Source organism: Panthera pardus, unplaced genomic scaffold, assembly GCF_024362965.1.
Source record: "Panthera pardus isolate Hobbes unplaced genomic scaffold, ASM2436296v1 HiC_scaffold_17, whole genome shotgun sequence".
NCBI lineage: Eukaryota > Metazoa > Chordata > Mammalia > Carnivora > Felidae > Panthera > Panthera pardus.
Window position 1 is genome coordinate 6,005,020 of NW_026526732.1, and position 20,848 is coordinate 6,025,867.

The window sequence follows — 20,848 nt, forward strand, 5'->3', positions numbered from 1 at the left end:
ATGATGTACTCTAGTCAATAAGCTTCTCAAGACCACAGAACCCTTATCAGCTGGGCTACAGAGCTCACCACTGAGTCTCACCCATGAGAGTTACTCACTTCTTTTATGAATAGATGAGTCATTGTTGCCTAAGCGTTGATGAGATCACATTATTTCTCTGTCATGGACTACAGCCCCATGATGGACAGAACTAAATCGGACTCAGCTGTTTTAAATAGCATCTGGACAAGAGTATCTGACACAGCGTCTCCCAACGTGTCACAAAATTACCTAAGAAGATACAGATAAGGAGGAAAACTCAACATGCAACTGAAACTAGGCATAATAATGAATGCACAAGCAGAAGAAAAAGAGGAATTTCTACATATGATGAGGCCAATGAAACTAGACTGAAAAACAACAATTGGTGGTCAATTCATGTTTTGCAACCATTGGTACCCATCCAAAAGTCGCTAGATGGTTTTTTCATCCCTCCTACACTTTCTCCCTCCGGAAGGTAAGGTCAGAACAGACTTAGTTGGGGGCGGGCATGGACTCAGCCGCCATCTTGCCGCTGTGAAGTAGTTGCTTTTAAGACAAAGCCAAAGCCATCTGCTTCCATTCTCATCTCTGCTATATCGCTGCTACGTCCATTCACACCCAACTCTCAGAAACCATCTGAACAGGAAGTAGGGACAGAGACTCCTGGTAGCACATTGCTCTGCATCCTGGAAAGCAGCGTGCCCCACAAGCACAATGTTGCAGGTAAGGGCAGAGGAAAACACAGCTGGGTGCAGGTGCATTTTCAGGATTGTACGTGCTTTTCGGATCTATCTGTCTTTGTGTCAGTAGTCACAGAGGGTCCCTGTAAGCCCAGCAAAACAGGACAAGATGAAGCATCTTCATACTGGGCGCTGGATGTTGGCTAGGAGCTGGGCAGTCTACCTAAGTAATGCTGATAAGGAGAGCTCACCCGAACCCAAGCAAAGTGAGTGTTTTAGCAAACACAAATTCTAGATTGAGGTAAAATTGAAGATATGTAAACAGTAATATATGGGTTTTATAAACATCTTACAAAATATGAAATGGAATATCATCTTATAGATTTAGAGGATTAGGAGGCCCTTTAAATTCATTACTGCAGAAATCAGTGATTTTCAGAAATGGGCATTCTCCAGGATTCACAAAGCCAGACCTCTTCATAGAAGAAAAGCAGAAATCCATTTGTTGCCAATAGGTCAAGGCAAAAAGAAAATGAGATTTTACCCTTAGGAAATAATCAAACATGCTTGCAAGACACAATATATACAAATGTACAATGATGTTGCTAATAGTATTGCTTATATTAACAAAAGATTGAAGAAAAGCATTACTATCTAAGAAAAACATTAATATCCAACAATAGGGACTGGTTAAAGTGTAAAGTACTCTAGAGATTCCCAAAATGATTTTTAAAGTGCGCATTCATTGATGTGGAAAGATGGTTATGACTTGTAATTAATTGAAAAAAGTTATGAAGTATGAGTAAAATGTTTTTTTAAAAATTTTCATACATATGCAGATTTGCAAATGCAGAGGAAGAGGGGTCTGAAAAGTTCACACTAACAGATTAATAGAGGCTACCTTAGGGTTGTGGGATTACGGTTGACCCATATTTTTTATTTTTTCCAATCTGGGTTATGGAATATGAATAAATCACAACATTATCCATGATGAACTTGCTTGCACAATAACTTTAAAGCCAATATGTATAATGATATAAGTGGAGAAATAAGCAGTGTGAAGTTTGTAGGACTAAATACAGTAATGGAAGTAAAATTGGAACTTGACGTGGGGATACACAAATTGATACTAAAGACAAGAGAAAGCAGAAGAAAGCTCTCATAGAAGTTTAAACATGTGAATAAGGAGATGAATATATTGAGGGAGACAATGATAGAAATGGCAGGATAAAATTTATTTACACACTGCATGTATTTGTTGTAAGAAAGAAAAGAGAAAAGTTGTAACAAAAATAATCATCAATGACATTACAGGGAAAAAAAAAACCTTTCCTCACTTGAGAAAAAAATTCAAGTAAGTAGACAGAATAAGCTCACTATATTAAAAAAAGAATCGATGAAAGCAAAAGATACACATGGAAGCAACTTTTAATTATACAAAAATAGTGCAATTACCCAGGCTGCCAAACAAAATAAACAAGCAAACAAAAACAGACCAAAGGAATAAAAATCAGACTGGTCTTAATTTCTCAACAATCATATCTTAGAATATAATGACATTACATTCTTCAGAGGCATAGAGGGAAACAGTTGAAATTTAAGAATGTTAATATGAATCACAAACTGCATTGCTGAAAAATTGTATTTCAAGATATTCAAGCGTTCAGAAATATTCAACCCATGAACCCACTTTTTATAAAATTGCCTAAAGATATACACGAAAACAGAGAAAAATGAATCTGAATGAGAACTCGAATGGAAGTTTAGGGTTTCAAGGTTTTACGTGTTTTCATCATTCAGACTGGAATGCAATTTTGGAAATTCTGTAGGGTTTTTTTTTTTTTTTTGGTCATAAGGGATATGTCTTAGATTGGGGGGGAGGCAAAGACTGGTTTTTATAATGATTTTGTCAACTATCTACATTTGTTTTTATACTTTTCTCAATAGCAAGAAATGTGTTTCGTATTTAATACAACTTTTTGTTAGTATTTGTTTCTGTTCTCCAAAAATATACTAACAACATGTTCACAATGACGGGTACACTGAGGTGCTGGTCACTGTAGAGCATGACCTGCTAAAGGAGATACTATGTGTACCACCCCCGAAGCAAAGCCACATGGAGACATATATTGGCATGCCTCTTTTCTAAAGGCCTTGAGTAATGACCATGGGAAATGTTAAAAATGCATATTAAGCTATGATTGTCTTTTTTGTTGTTGGTATTATCAAACTGGAGAGAACTATTAATTATTAATTCTCCTGTGGCTGTTAGGTCCATTATGAATTTCCTGTCCTAATTAGGTCTTTGAATGTTACCTTAAGTCCCTTAAGAATCATCAACACAACTTCAACAAAGCTAAAAACATACATGTAGAAGGAAGACTGAACAAAACTATCAATTACTAAAAGTTATCTCAGAATAAATGTTGTCTTCTTGTCTTCTGTATACATTTTATTTTATCTATTTTCTAAATTTTCTAAAATAGTCATCTATTACCTTTAAACTAGAAAAAAATCAGAAAAATCTAAGAAAAAATGCATACCATTGTTATATGCCATCTAATGACAAATAGCTTTCACAAGGTATTGTATACACTATGATCTCAATTATGCAAAAAGAAAGAAAAGACAGAAATATTTTAAAAAATGTCAACAACTGAATTCAATGAATGGTGGAATGATGAGTGATTTATTTAGTCCTTCTACTTTCCAACATTTTCTTATTTTATAAGATAAACATGTATATATTTCATATTGAGAATAGAACTTTATAAGTAATGATAAGGGATCAATTTTTTTAATGTTTACTTAAGTTTGAGAGGGAGAGAGACAGTGTGCTAGAGGGGGAGGGGCAGACATAGAATCGGAAGCAGGCTCCAGGCTCCAAGCTGTCAGCACAGAGCCCAACAAGGGGCTCTAACCTATGAACTGTGAAATCGTGACCTGAGCCAAGTCCGATGCTCAACCCACTGAGCCACCGAGGCGCCCCAAGGATAAATTTTCTTTTTACATGAATTCGTCTGATTATCCCATCAGTGCTAATTTTTACATAGAACGTTCAAGGTCAGAATAACCTTTTTGATAAAGCTAAAATGTAATTTCCTAAAATTGCTGCCTCAGATATGGGTTAAAATTGGTATCAGTATTCATTAACACTTTATTTAGATTTTACCTGAAAGAAAAGGAGAAATTTTAATACAACGGCAGGGGGTTGAAAATTCACTCGATATCTAGAAGCCTCAAATGTAGAGACACTTTGACCACTCTAAATAAAAGCATCAAACAAACATTGATTTTTTTTTTTTTTTACTATCATACCATCAATCCAATTCGACTTGTCATCCGTCAAAGAACTTCTGATCTCAAAAGTGCTTCAGTGAAGAAAAGGGATATGTGACAAGTGATCAGACAGAGTGGGAGCCATTCATTAAATTACTAATTGGAACAGAGCTGGAGATTCACCCTCCAGGCAGATACCGAAAAACCATCAAAGTCCGGTTTATGTCCCCAAATGGAACTTTCTAACAAGCAGTGACACACATTTTTAGTTTGAAGATTGGAGTACTGATACTCCTGAAATGGCAGCATCAATCCCTAGGAGGGTGGCAGGAAACCCCCATCTTCATGGGCGGGTGAGTGACAACACAGTGTCTCAGCTGTGACGCCCTAACACTACCAAGACCGCTCCGACTTTTCAACAGGGGGTCGTTTCACTCGGAAAGCAGGAGTGATTTGTTTTTCTTCCACTTGTCAGTCCACCGAGATCTGAAACTTACAACACTGCTTTTCCCCTTGGGCCCCGGGGAATGTGAATTGTCTTCAGCCGAGGCCGACCAAATCACTGTCACAGAGCGGCGGGCGACCTTTCTTTTCAATCTATGCACTTTCCAGGAGTTATAAATCAGTTGACTTTCAAGCTCGATGAGATGGCATATGCCCTAGTTTGAAGAACAGATGGAGGCTTGGGGGAAAATTGTTTCTGCAGGCTTGCCACAAGCAGTACTGCTCCATAAAAGTGAACCACTCGCACTAATTTCTCACATAAATTATAGAGGCAGCAGAGAGCACCAGCCCATTCAGCAGAAAACCTCTCATCTAGCTTTCAGAGGTCATCGAACCAATTTAAATTAAAGTTATTTCTGATACACGGCTGTGTTTTCATGCTCTACACTTTTAAGACATCGCAATTTACATCAAATAAAAGAATGGCATTTAATTGCACAAGCAGCCCCCTCCTCCAAAAAACACAGAGCAGCACAGTAATTGCCAGAGGACTTTTTTTTCAAGACTTCTCTATTAATTAATCACAGAGGAATTAATAGTGGAAACATGGCAGCTCACTTGTACAAAAATCAGGTAAATTGTCTCTTCTTTTGTAAAATTTGCCTTACAAATTCTACTCAGGCCTGCTATCCAAACTCAAGCTTTGGCAGTTATCAGAAGAAATAGAAACTCCAAGAGAACAATTCCAAGAGAACATCCATTCTTCTTCATGTGAAACAAATTATTCAACTCTTAAATAAATTTGCCTACAAGATTTCAGAAATCAACATTGGTGTTACCTGGGATAGGGAGCGGGTATAGATATAACACTAATTTTTTGAATTCTTAAGAAACTGAAACATTAAGAAATTGCAGGTACCAAAGGACTAATGATTAATCAAAATTATAGAATTTCGAGAACAATATAATGAGGACTAATGGATCAGGTATCATGTCACGGAGTGACTTACTTTAAATGCAATACTATTTATGGATAATGAGCTACCATGGTTTGGGGCTGATTTTAATTGTAAGAAAATTAGTGCATGATTTTAATAATGATTATATTCAATAACTGTTTTTCCTAGTAGGAAATTATCAGTTATGTCAATGAAAACAGTCACACTGACAGAGCTTTTTATAGTTCATGAATATCAATGCTACAGAGAACTGAAAAGAACCGAGAAAAAGAACAAATTGAGAAGAAATTCTGAAGACTCATGCACGAGTTTAGTGACTCATGAGTCATCCCAGAATTGTGGGTGTGGTCCAGCCAATTTTAAAAATAAATTTAAGCACCCAATTAATCTATGCACATCATTTTCTTTACTTGGATGTTCAAACTGGACATACATATTTACTCATCTAGATAAATGAACTTGCCATTTTGAAATTTAAGAAATTTAAAAAATCAGTTTGCATATAATCAAAGGAGCATTTTCATAATAAAAGTCCAATCCACCAAAACCATTGCATAGAATTCTGGACTGTGCATTCAAACTTACTGGAGTTTCTAATCAGTATTTATCCCCCAAACTATTACATGAACATCTCAAAATATACTTATTTTAATAATTATGAAACAATTTTTTTAATGTTTATTCATTTTTGAGAGAGAGTGAGCAAGTGAGTGGGGGAGGGGCACAGAGAGAGGGAGAGAGAGAATCCCAAGCAGGATCCACGTTGTAAGCACAGAGCCAAGGACACCATGTTGTCAGCACAGACACTCACGAACAATGAGATCATGACCTGAGCCGAAACCAAGAGTCAGACGCTCAATCGACTGAGCCACCCAGGCACCCCGTGAAACAAGACTTCTTAGAGCTCCCATAGTTAAAAAGACGCCATCCCAATCATCTAGCACCTGGTCACTGATAAAGATGCAAAACACGTCATGAAACAGTGTCTAGAGAAGTAAAACTTGAGGATAGTCAATCTGTTCTAGTACGCTTTCCATTCACTCAACACGGATCACTGGGCACCTACTGTATGCCAAGTACTGCTCTAGGCACTGGGATAAATGAGTGAAGAAACCAGAAATACAAAGATCCCTTCTTTAGATTTCAGAATACGCCATTTTATTTGACCTTGATATTGGCTCCATTGTAGGTCCCTATCTGGTTTTCATTTTCTTTCATTTTTCTTAATATATGCTAACTCTCTGTATTTTGTAGTTCTTTATATAAACATATCAATACATTTATATAACACATCAGTTTAAGAATTAGAAAAGGTTCTTAGTTACCTGATTAATGTTAATTTATGAAGTCACTTTTTAATAGAAAAACCAAGTTGTGTGATCCAAGTTTTAATCATCAAGTAACTGTATGGTGAATACATTCACCTCAGGGGAAGTATGCTTTTGTGATGACATTGTGGACATCTCCAAAAGGCCAGTACGGAAGATCAGGTTCTTGGCAGAGAGGTGAGACTACCTAAAGTCCATTCTCACGCACACCCGCCTATGCGTACCAGTTGTGGCCTTGTGAATTTTATTTCAGTATAACAGGTTACTAACACCATTTACATATTCAATAAGGGATGAGAAAACAAGAATGCAGAAATGCCCCCCACAGCGATGCCACTTTGAACAAAGCCTGCGACAACCTTGCCAGATGAGAGACTGTAAGTTGCTGACAAAGCCCACTTTGAGATTTTCCCTTTATAAGACAATCTGGATATAAGACTATCTGAGCTGCCTTTGTAATAGGGTTTGTATTATATCCTGATTTGGCTGGACATTTATAGGGTATCTATTTCTTACTCAAACCTACCTAATAACTGGGACACCTTTGTGCATGTTCATTAGAAATTTAGTGAAAGCAAAACTCTTAGTGTATGTCACATTTTGTCCAAAAGCATGGTACCATGGATAGAGAGGTGATTTCTATCAATATCTACTATATCAAAATGCCCATAAAGTGAAGGAACTTAAGAGACACCTTAGCGTAGTTGTAGCTCTCCAAACTAAATGGTTTATAATACCATATCGTTAATTAAAAAAAAAAAAACTCCAGTGTGATTCTGACATTTTTATTCAACTCCTTCTGCCAAGATCTATATCAAAGTGGCTATTTTAAAATAACCTGTGTTTCAAGGCATCTGGGTGGCTCAGTCAGTTAAGCATCTGATTTCAACACCTCAGAACCTGAAGCATGCTTCAGATTCTGTGTCTCCCTCTCTCTCTCCCTCCTCTGCTCACAGTCTCTCTCTCAAAAATAAAAACACAAAAAGTAAATATAAATAAATAAATAACCTGTATTATCATGCCATTTTAAAACAATGGCTCGTTATCAGAATTTATAAGACAGTGAATTTCATGGGTTGCCTAGGATTTATATTTCTGCTCCTTATTAAGTGTGTAAATAGCGATTATTATTTCACATTCATTCCAGTGACTACTCCTGATGACTTCAGATTCCTGTTGAAAAGAGAGAACTAGGAAGGGCTCCTGTTCCTTCCCCAAAGTGACCTTGTAAGAACTAGAGGGGAAACTGTGCATTCCAGGGAGTAACAAACAAACAAACAAACAAAAAAGGAAAGGAAGGAGGGAGTAGAAAGGGCAAGGGAGGAAGAGTAAGAAGTAGAAGAGGAGGAGGAAAAGAAGGAAGAAGGAAGGAGGAGGAGCAGGGAGGGGCAGGGAGGAGAGGACAGGGGGTGGGGGCGGAAAGGAGCAGGGAGGAGGCGGAGAAGGCAGGACAGCTCCAGAGGAGACCTGAAGGGTGTCTGAAACTTACTGGGTTGGGGGTGGGAGCCGGGATGGACCCTGGTGGGGAGGCAGAAGTGAGAAGACAGGTAACAGAAAACTTTCCTACTCCCAGATGGAAATTTAAGACTTGGAAACTCAAACGCAATTTTAGAACGTCTGTTGTTCATGCTGAGTATCTGTCTGCTCTGTAACTTATCCAAACTGTTGAGCTGCTTCTCCCTCCTGTTGCCTGTACTCTGGATATTGGAGGTAGCAGCCATAGAATAAAGTCATGTCCCCTGAATGTGGGTAGAGTCAAGGAGAAGATAGAAAAAGAGACAGACTTAAAAATTTTTGTTTAAGTCATTAATGTGTTTTTTAATGTCTTTAGCCATTAACAATTAACAGTTCTTTAGCTATATTCAGAAAACACATATTTAAAAATAAAAAGTATGCCAGATCTTGTCTGATAGATTTCATATTACAGATCAGAGCTACTCATTTTTCATAGATAATTCACTTGCCATTGATAAGTATATGGAAAAATTTCACTCCCAAAATTTTGTAAAACTTTTTTCACGTTTACCAAGGAATATACGATAAGTGTACACAGCCATGGCAAAAATGCCTGGATCGGTCCTTCTTTTTCATTTTAACAGTAATTTGCAGACACATATAGTCATCTATCTGGCCAGCAGGTTCAGGCATTTATTCTGACTGCCACTGTCTTAATGTAGAACAGCACTGTCTAATATGGTAACCATGTGGCTATTTAAATTAAAATTAATTAAAATTAAAAATTTAGCTCCTCACTCTCACTAGGGACATTTCAAGTGCTTAATGGCCACATATGGCTAGTTGTAATTATTAGACAGTGCAGATGTAGAACATTTCCACCATTGCAGAAAGTTGTATTAGACCGTGCTCTGATTTTCAGCGATACCATAAAGACTAGACTGAACAGATTCGGCATTTGGCCTGCCTTGTTGTTTTGGCATTTGGAACAAATAGCCACTTTCATGTGCACTATACTAGGGTGGCAGTTGAAGATATGGGTTGAAAAATCTAAATGTGCAAACGACATTTACCTACGTCTAACTGTTACTTCCAGTTTCTGACTTTATTAGGTCATTTATACGTAGTTACCAGACAGTAACTCTATTTCAAGAATATAGGATGATTTCTAGTATAGTGATGATGGGGAACAAGTAGGGAACTTGGGGTCATGGGCAGGAACCATCAGTGACTTCCCAGACGAGCTGAGTCTCAGATGCTGGGACAGCCTCCATCACGCTTCAGGACAGTAGCTCGTAAGTATTTCCGAGTCAATACCTCTTGAAATTCTGATAAAAGATTTACGACTTCTTCCAACTTAATCATGCACACCATTTCAGGCACTCACAAACCCTTGGAGTCCCAGTGGTGTCACAAGAGTACGGAGAGGGGACCACTATTTTCCTGAGAAACAGAGCTATTCAGAAGTCTTTAAAGGGAAGATGAGTGATATGAAGACCTGGGCTCCTGGGCCCTGTCGGCACACAGGAAGGAAGTGCAGTGCAGGGTCCTGGGTTGTGTTTTGTTTTTGTCTTTGTTTTTATTCTGTGGGGTGTGGGAGGGTAGCCCTGCTTCCTTCAACGTTCAAGGCCCCTCCTGAGGTATGGCATCCTAAAGAAGCCCTCCCCCGCTCAAGTACCAGACTGTCCTCACAGCACATGCACCAAAGGAATAATTATGATTATATTGGGAGATTGTCCACAAGCCTATGCTTAATAATTCTCACATTTTACTTTCAATATTAGAGTAGTGTAATTGAAATGTGGTTGGCGAGACTTTAAAAAGACAGAAGCCTACAGGTTATAGGATAAGACGTTTCCTTAAATGTATGCTATTGTTCTACCAATGGCAGCAAATAAATTGCTTCTTTTTTATTCTGACTTTTTGGCTTGCTGAATCAGTAGTCTCATCAGAAATTACTTAAAAGAATTAACATAGCTATAAAAACCAAAAGTAGTTTATATCCCTTCTGGCTATTGTATTATCAAAGATAAAGCAAAATGATTCATCCTACATTTTCATTGTTTTCAAGATGATTTTCTTTCCTAGTCTCTTGACACTTCCAAAAGTTACTCATAAAGTTATTTGAACAGGTAAAAATAAACCTATAAATTTTGTTATTGACATAATTTTTATGTGCTGTAATTGTGTAAAACACTAAAATCCACTCACTTTTTATAAGGAATTATAGCATATTGTTTTACTCCACAGGAATGAGGTTTTTCAGAAAGTCCACTGTGTTACCTTGTGGAACCAGTATATAGACAAACACAAAATCCATGTAATTAATCAAATATAAACAAACCCAAAAGTTACAGTAAAGTTTTGGGAATATATACTTAGGTTAAGACTAAAATATCTAAATTACTTATATTTGCTATAAATTCTTTCTCATTATATGCACACTGTCATATAACAAATTCACATTTTAATAGAAATGACTGAAACCGAGATAGAGATAGTCATGTTCTTCATCCTCCTAAAAATCTTATGACAAAATTTAATAACAGGGACACCTTCGGGATTTCTATCGCCAAACAACTTACAGTAATTGTAAGTTCAGTACTTGAATACCAAAAGACTGCTCGAGATTTAGAAATGCTTGATAATTATATGAAAACATTTAAAGACATACAGGAAACAGCACAAACAATTCTCTCAGTTTTTCCATAAAGGAAGGAAAAGATTAATTTTGATGAATCTAAGTATTTGCTTTGATGAATTCTTTATTTTGGTCATTTAATTTTTTTAATGTGAATTTATTTGTACCAATCATACACAATTCCTACCTTCACCTTCAGACACTATTGTGGGACTTTTTAGTTAAATGGGTCAATTGCTTCACTTGGATGATATTTGGCAAAAACCTTTTATGTTCCTCAGTCTGATGTGATACGCATGCACAACTCTGTCTTTAGCCCGAGAAACCCTTTTAGCTGATAAATATCACCCAAAGCAAAGTCCTTGATAACACAAAATAATTAAGTAGCAGAAGCTGTTTAGAGATCAGCATTTCGTTTTTCAAATTAAATGTAAAAGCCTTCTCCAGTTAAGAGATTGGCAAGTTTTTACAAATAACATCAGTGAGCCTTTTAGAAAGAAACACAGCCACATTACAATGGAGTCATTAGGCAATACATTTATTTTGAAGCCAATTAACCTTTTGTCAGAAAAATGTCGGTGCCGTAATGGTTTCGGCGCGGAGGTCAGCCTCTAACCGGGCACGTATGACAGCCACCGCCACTGACACGTGCTGCAGACAGGGAGAGAGCGCGGCAATGAGAACCAACCTTCTTTTGTATTCTGCTCTGCATTTCCAGGGAGCAGACAATCTTGACCTATCCATTTAGGTAATTAAAGCTTCCATTTGGAAGTGTCCTGCAGGAAGGTGAAATTTGGAGGAGATAAATGGCTGTTGCTCTCCGTATTCAGCCACCAGTTCCATCATTTGATGGACTGCCTGAAACAGGCCGGGCTGCCAGGTTCTCATAAAAATAGAGATGAATTGGGCAGCGGACGATTCTCTAAGGCAAAGCAACTCTGTCATTTTCTGTTTTGCAGGCTATAATTTAATTGTTAGTCAAGGTGGACAGCTGACACAAGGGGGGCCTTCTCTAAGAGCTTACCCACCACCTTCCATTCTCTGAGAAATCACCCCAGCTTATTTGGTTAGCCAGCTTCGTTCGGTGTTGGGAGATGTCGCTCCAGCGGTACACGGCTGGTTCCCCCAGCTGTGCCCTGACTTACCTTCCACGCGATTTTGTTTCCTTTCGAATCATGCTCAAGGGCAATTGGGAAATCTCCTCGCTCATAAAATTTTCGAAATGCTGTGGGCTTCGTTGGTCTTTCTTTAAATGCTCCTGCAACTGGCGGGCCTCTCACCTTCAAAGGAAAGGAAAAAAATAGGAATCAGGTTTTAAAAAATACTAAAAAATGCACAGCGAAAAAGGCTTTACTTCAGTTTTAGTTCATATGAAATATTCTGGAAGATAAAGACCTAAATGTCTAACGATGGAAAACAGCAGCTTCACTAATACAAAAACTTACAGAGGAGAATTATTTTATAATCATTATTAAGAATTTACTTTATTTTGAGTTTCTTTAGAAAGCATTCCTAGAAAAAGTCACTTAAAAATTATTACATTATAAGGGAAAAAAAGCCTAAACTTTTGTTTAAGAAAAAAATAATTAATGGAGGCATCTAAGTTCCACTGGGAATGTTAAAACTTTTAAGATTTCTAATAGTTGCTAATTCTAATCTCTAAATTAAAATTTAAATACATAAAGAAAAATACATATGTATAAATATACAAAAAAATATATATTTGAATGTTCAACTATATATATAGTTTATGGAACTATAAACTATACTTTATGGAATACTGAATCATTTTAAAATATGTCCTTTAAATCTTTCTATGCACATAAAATGGTAAAATATGTTCTCATGTTAACAACAAACTATGAAAATGTTATATGAAATTAAATTATAATAAGTAAGAAAATTATAACAAAAACTGGTCATCTACTCTGTGTAGATATATATCTATATCTATATCTATATCTGTATCTATATCTATATATGTGTAGATATATATAGATATAGATATAGATATATATCTACACAGAGTAGATATGTAGATAGATATATATGTAGACATATAGATAAGTAGATATATAGATAGATAGCATACATTTGATATTATGAATTTGTGAGGAAGTAACATTAGATTACATGTGAATCTTTCATCCCCAAAACTGAGATTTTTCTCAAAGAAGAAACATTTCATATTGAGTTATTCACATTGAGAATATTTTTTAAATCTGTATTATTTACTTATGAACTAATTCATTACGTTACAAAATTGAAAGCAATTAGTGAACTAGTTAGAAAATTACAGACCAATGATTATCTTTCTCTGAAAGTTTATGTTTAGTTTATTTATTATTTTTTAATCTATTTATTTATTTTGAGAGAGATATAGCGTGACCAGAGGAGGGGCAGAGAAAGAGGGAGAGAGAGAATCCCAAGCAGGCTCTGCACTGTCAGTGCAGACTCTGACAGGGGGCTAAATCCCATGACCATGAGATCATGACCTAACCGAGACCAAGAGTCAGATGCTTAACTGACTAACCCACCTCCGGTGTTCCTATTTATTAATTTAATAAAAACATGATTAATTTGTTAATTCTTACTATGAACAAAATAGCAAATAATTTATGTAATATAACTTACTTGATATAATGTTAATTTTTAATATTCATGTAAAAACTTTAACTTTAACAAAGAAATATATAAAAATATATCTAATATAGTAAATATACTAAATAATGACAAATACATTTTTTTAATGCACATAGAAACACTAATGCTAGAAACTGAATAGGATATTAAAATATTAACATGATTAAATGCTGAAATGGGGTTGAAGAGTGAGGTAACACAAAGGCATTTATTACAGTTTAATTATTAGAGTTTAGAATTTTCTTCACTACCTAGCTATTTATTCCCAGCATACAATTACATAAGTAACTATGGGGAAGCAAGATTGCCTTTCACTAATAAAAGATTTAAAATTTGTTCTGGTATTAGAATTATTGGCCACCATTTTCAGACAAATGTACCTAATTGTTAAGTAACCATATGTATATGATGACAGCTTTGTGCAGAGCTCTGAGTTGGATGTTACATATACATTCTACGCTACATTAGTATAACAGAAACTGTAGGGATGCCATTCCTGGACTTTAGTTCACGGAGTGGTCAGTTTTGAACCACATTTTTTTGGAAATTGACAAAGAATTGACAACTTTTTATTCTGTCAACAAGTTACATACCACAAAAAAAAATTACCATCTGTCATCATGTCACCATTTTAACACCTCTTAAAAAGTGGTATATATAATCCAAAGAAAGAAAACTTAGCCAAATTAAACCAGCATCATGCATATTTATAGAAAGTTATAGTGCAATAGTGCACATGTGTGTTCATGTTTGTGTGCATTGTATTATTGCACAGTACTGATTGCTAGTCAACAATACCTCATTTTTTGTGTTTTTTTAAATTAAAATTTAAATATATAAAGAAAAATACATATGTGAAAATATACAAATATATATATTTGAATATTCAACCATGTATATGTATATGTATATGTATATGTATATGTATATGTATATATATGAAGATTCAGCCATAATGAAAGAAGGAAATCTTGCCATTTGTGACAACATGGATTAAACCTTGAGGGCATTATGCTAAGTGAATAAGTCAGACAAAAAGACTATTATTGTGTGATCTCACTTACATGTGGCATCTAAAAGAACTGAACTCATAGAAATACAGAATAGATTGGGGCGTCTGGGTGGCTCAGTCGGTTGAGCATCTGACTTCAGCTCAGGTCATGATTTCACGGCCTGTGGGTTCCAGCCCCGCGTCGGGCTCTGTGCTGATGGCTCGGAGCCTGGAGCCTGTTTCGGATTCTGTGTCTCCCTCTCTCTCTGCCCATCCCCTGCTCATGCTCTGTCTCTCTTTGTCTCAAAAATAAATAAAAACATTAAAAAATTAAAAAAAAAAAGAAATTGAGAATAGATTGGTGGTTGGCAGGGTCTAGAGGGTAAGGGTGACATCTATTGATTGTCTTTTTTCATTTGCTTTTTGATCTTCTTGATTCTCAGTGTGATGATTTATTTTCTATTGAAACCTGCCCTTTGGTGTATTGTGAGACTCCAGACCTTCAACTTTCTGATTTAGCTGGTGTTTTCCAACATATCTCTGGCACAGAGGTGGGGAAGGGTACTACCTAATCACTGTCAGGTTGGGGTAGAAATCCTGGTTCCCACCTGGCCTCCACTCACTCCGGAGAGGGACTTTCTCATTGACATGGGGTGAAGGTGGTGGCTTCGGGACCACTAGGGAGTACCTGACATCAGTACCACTATCAGTACCCGATAGGGAGGGGTAGGAGTGCCCCATTACTGCTCCCCGTTCGGTGCCATAGAAGGGGTGGCCTCATTACTACTGGGCAGTGATGAGATTCCTGTCCCACTAAGAGGCATTCTCTGACAGCCCCAGCAGAAAGGGGTGCCATCTTATTACTGCTGGTTAGGGTGAAAGTCCAAGTTGCCCCCACTTGGTCTCCACCGACGCCGTGGGTGTTGAAGGCCTCTTTACTGTTCCAGTAGAGATGAAAGGGTCAGTTCCTCATTTAAAACATTCAGCTGCAACGGATATTTAGATCTTTTGTCTGCTCATCATCTGCTAACCACCTTTTCCAATTTTTCTAGATGTTATTATTTATGCTGTGGAAAGCAAGACTCCCATTTGCTCAGTTCAGCTAAATTTTGCTAGAGATTATCTTTCTCTCCTTCCTTTTTGTCTTAAAATTGATTTCTCTTTTTCCTTTTGCCTCTTATTCTAAATATACTCCATTGTTTCTGATTGTGAATTCAACATTCAAAAATGATCCAAACTTTTAAAAGAACCGACATATTTCTCTCTAAGAAGCCTAGAAGGCTTTACAAATGGTTATAAACAAGTTCTATTTGTCTTTCTTCACATCAATTTTCATGGACTCCCTACAGAAATGATCCCATGCCTATAATTCCATGGAGACTCTTTACTTAGTTTGCTATTATGTAATAACTCAACAGTGACAAAGTTCTTTCTTGAATATTATTATCCTCTGTTTTTATATTTGTGCCACTTATTTATTTTAAAACATTATATTTTTTGGATTCTGGTATAGATCCATTCCAAATTAACTCTTGGAATCTCAAAAGTTGTAATTCTAAAACTGACTAGAATATTTTCAGTTAAACCTGTTAGCACAACATGGGCATTACCCAATTTTATGCAGATGCCCCGTCACTGTCCCTAGATAATATTTTTTCTGTTCCAAATACATATATACCTACTTAAACCTAACAGAAGGATATATTTTTAATGCTCTATACATAATCCATTCCAACATTCTAGGTAATTTTAAAACCCTAAACATGAAAAATCAAGTAAGTAATAATCTCAGGAAAGGTAATAAACATATTGCTACTGGAAATCACACAGATGAATGTAGATGGACTAAATAAATTTAAAAATAAGCAAAAAATCTATTAAGAATCCTTATGTACATCCCACTTTATAGAAGAACTACTGTAAATTTTGTTTAATGTCTTAGGAATTTTACTCTGATTCATTACAAATAATATAGAATAAGGAACAATAAATCAAAGTACACTTGTGGGAAAATGCAATTAGGATTTGTCTGAATGGTGGGGGCTGTCCATAAACCAATTAGAAAGAATGGGTGTCACAGCAGAATGCTTTTAATAAAATCTAATGCACTTGAGAACCAAGTTTCTGAATGCACTTTGAAGTGGCTATAAATGACAGGGTACTTTAGATGCCTACACTCATTGAATGTGCTGGGATGGATTTAGGACTTAGATCATAGGCTCTGTCATATGGTCACAGAAACTAATAATAATTAGTAGGAAAGAATTTTAAGCCACTCTAAAATTCTTCATGATATAGTTTGAAAGTTTCCTTTTCAATAGTTTATTTTTTAGCATAAATGGAAGCTGAGAAATCTATATTTTGTTATTCTAATTGGTCTGATTAGCCAGCTTACTAACATTGAGACAATATGATACAAAGACATTAATTTCCTATTTTCATCAGCTTTAACCTGAAACTTGGCCACTGTAGTTAGGCAAGAGTTATACTATCTCTGAGCTACTCAGGCACTTGCATATTAACCCCACGACTGGCAAATCTGTTGCCATTAGCCTAGATTTCTGAGTAAGTAGCACTATAATTCAGTGTCTGCCCCACATGCCAGACATAATTATTCTAACCCATCAGAAATTTGTCACTACCTAAGGTTACCAAATGACCGAGGAAATGTTTGCCAAAGTATTACAATGATCAAATCTGATTGTAGTACTCGATGGGATACCTCATCATTAACAAAGGTGAGCTTGTATTATTGGGTAAAGATTTCATGAGAAACTTTAATAATATATCAATATAACAATATAACAAAACATTATGATAGTGATGTTTTTGTTAGTAACAGCCGTAAAAGATAACAAGTGCCTTATATAGTAAAATACATATATTTCAACAAATGTTCAACGTAGACAGACATACTGTGGAGTCCTTCACAATCAGGCCCTACGGGTAATAGTGAATGGCAGGGAAGACATCCAAGTGATGTGGGCAACCTAATTCAGGAAGCTCATTCTACTGAGATCTAACAGGATGGCCTGGAGTCAGGAGAATGTGTGGTCAAGACGTAGTCCAGGCATGAGGTGGCAAAGGCCTTAAATTAGGACGCCATCGATAACAAAAACAAAACCCCAAAATATTATATTCATTGTTTTATAAGCATTTTTGGTTTCAGCTTTTGAAAAAACCCACATGAAATGATATTACAGACAAGAAAATCTAAGCTTCAATAGTTTCAAGATCCTGGCAGAAATCACAGTGTTAGTAAGTATTAGGAAAGGGACCCCCACTGCTTTTGCTTCTACAGACCTTGTCCTCAGTCACGATACCAGAATGTTGGGTTTGGGCAAAAACCTAAAGGGGAGTTACCTAGGGCACATGACTCATTGAATGAGAAGATCCAGAGGGCAGAGATGAGAGAGGCTTCTGACTGCGAAGATGCAAATAACCAATTGGTTAAGTTACAGAAAAAATAAATTACAGGATGGAGGGAAATCTTATTAAATCACTTAGAAGTCTACCACCTATTACTAATTTTGTGCTTTTGCTTCTAGAATGTATGTACAAGTATCATAATTTTTCATTAAATTTTTTTTAATGTTTACTTGGTTTTGAGAGAGAGAGCGTGAGAGCAGGGGAGGGGCAGAGAGAGAGGGAGACACAGAATCCCAAGCAGGCTCCAGGCTTTGAGCTGTCAGCACAGAGCCTGACGAGGGGCTCGAACTCACAGACCGCAAGATCATGACCTGAGCCTAAGTCAGATCTTAACCAACTGAGCTGCCCAGGCGCCACATAATTTTTCATTTTTATGTCCTTCCCATTTAGTGTACTTTTTTTCACCTAGTATAGTATGTCTTGATGCTGCTATGGATAACAGAATTTTGTTTTTTTGTAGCTAAGCAATATTCCACCAACTATTTGCAATTATATTTGAAATTTATATTCTTTCTGATGTTTTTTGCATTTGTAATCACATTATTACAAACATCTCAAGCATATCACATTTTCCCAATTTTATATTATGCCCTGAGAGTCGCTCATATGAGATAATAAAATCAAACTTTTTATTTTATGATTCTTGATAAAAGTGTTGTTGATTAAAGGAGAACAGGTCTTCTGTCTTAGTCTAGCTGGGCTGCTAGAACAAAATGCCATAGTATATAACTATTGGTTGCATTTACTGTAAATATCTCCTCACCACCTTTGTTTTCCATTTTTACTTATTAAGCATTTAAAAGTTTAATTTTCTTTTTGGTAGAAAAGTTTCTTGGTCTTTTCTTTAATTGTTCTTTTTATCTCCAGCTTTCGGCTCCTTCATATCATTCCTCTGTCAGGACACTGTGAATGTTGTGCACAATGAATATCGACTAATTATAATCATATCCTTACTCTACTTAAAATCCACAGATGATCTCCCATTGACATGCTGCATATACATTCGAAATGAATGACTGGTGATGTCTCTGGTCCCTCCTCCATAGACTCCTCCAGTTATGGGGGATTTCTCCATTCTCAAATATGGCCTGCTCTCTTCAGTCTTCATGATTTTCCTGTTCCACTAACATGTTATTGTCTCTTAGCCCTTCATTCCTTTTTTGCTCTCCCTTCTTTTTCTCCTGAATAACCATGAATCACCTCATGACTCAACACAAACCTCACTAATTCTAAGACACCATTCTTGACAAAGTATATTCCTACCTGTGAGTGGGATCAAGTTCTCCTTCACATCAGACCTGAAATGCTGGAGGGATAAACTGACTGTGACCCTAGATCACTAGCACAATCTGTATGGAGATTATCAGGGAGATCAGGCTATTGATAAAGATTGCGTGTAGTCAAGTGGTGGGTTAAATCTATCGGAAATTGGTAAATTTTCCCAAAGGGAAAGTAAGTATACAGTGAGAAAAAGGCTGAGAACCTGAAACATTTCCTGGAGACTTAATAATAATAATAATAATAATAATAATAATAATGGAGACTAGGAAGAATACAATGGTAGCAAGAATATGGGGAAGGGCTGTTATCACAGAAATCCATGAATGAGAGGAACACATTTTTTAGTGATACAAGTGGGTCCATTATGAAGAGGTTTGAAAGTTCTCTGAAAATTAAAAAGCTATACTGGCATGACAGGATAGAAACCAGACTGTATATAGTACATTGGGGGATAAATGAACAATATGAAAGTAAAACCAGATGTAGACTTTGAGGGAGACCTCCTGCCCCATGAATTGTCAAAATGCGAGTTTCTAGTGAAGTATAATTGTTAAAGAAGTGCAAAGTTAATAGTGATTGGAAATGGAGAAAGAAAAAAAATATTAATGGGCTATAATACTGGAAGTCGTAAACTAATCACTTGTAGAACTGGAATAGATTTTAGAATAAAATATATGTTTATAACTAATGTACTTACTCTAAGATGGCTAGAGAAACTTGTGATGTACAGGTTTTTCAGTGTTAGGAGCTCATAAATCTGAATTCAAGGACCTATGGTCACATACACTAAAATATTTCTTAGAAATAGAGTGAAGAAACTGTCTCTAAGAAAGTTCCTACCCCTGTCATTAATTCATTGAAAAATGTACTGAATACATAATATTTCCAAGTCACTAGGCTTGGTATTATTGGGGACAAAGAGGTAAGTCAAATATATTATCCTCAAGATATATATCATTTAGGAAAAGAGATGAGAATACCTTCCAGACTTTTCTATAGAAATAAGAATGTGATATGCCACAGAAATGCCAAAGAAAGATACATAGAATTCTGTGCACTCCGACGATAAAACATTTCAGTTTTGAGACATTGTTTCTTTTCAATTAAAAATGTTATTTAGTCTTACAATGTGCCCATACTTTTCAGTGGAACCAGGCAGAAATATATTTTAATTTCCTATAAACCTGGATTCTGTATAGTTTCAATTAGAAAAAAATTATCAGAAAAATATGGTTGCTATAGCATAGACTTATATATTTATAACCTTTGCAGTTATTAAGGATTAAATCAAAATTAATCACCTGTAGGGCGCCTGGGTGGCTCAGTCGGTTAAGCGTCCGACTTTGGCTCAGGTCACGATCTCACGGTATGTGAGTTCGAGCCCTGCATCGGGCTCTGTGCTGACTGCTCAGAGCCTGGAGCCTGTTTCAGATTCTGTGTCTCCCTCTCTCTCTGACCCTCCCCCATTCATGCTCTGTCTCTCTCTGTCTCAAAAATAAATAAACATTAAAAAAAAAAAATTAATCACCTGTATTTTATATAAAGTTCTTAGATTTAAGTAATCATCAATATTACCACAATTTTGTAACCAAAAATTCACTACTGATAAGACCAATGCATATTTTCTTTTTATGTAAAACTTCTCACATTAAAATCCACATTTTCTATTTTGAAATTCACTTATATAAATTAGAAAA

General features: G+C 36.2%; 1 protein-coding gene across 1 annotated transcript in view; it reads right to left on the reverse strand.

Moving 5' to 3' along the window:
• The window catches only part of PACRG (parkin coregulated), a 504,833-nt gene that overhangs the window by 425,294 nt on the left and 58,691 nt on the right, over positions 1-20,848 (reverse strand). Inside the window, exon 2 of the mRNA XM_019412862.2 lies at positions 11,953-12,087. Within this exon, the coding sequence (XP_019268407.1) occupies positions 11,953-12,087 (135 nt within the window). The remainder of the gene's footprint in view (positions 1-11,952; positions 12,088-20,848) is intronic.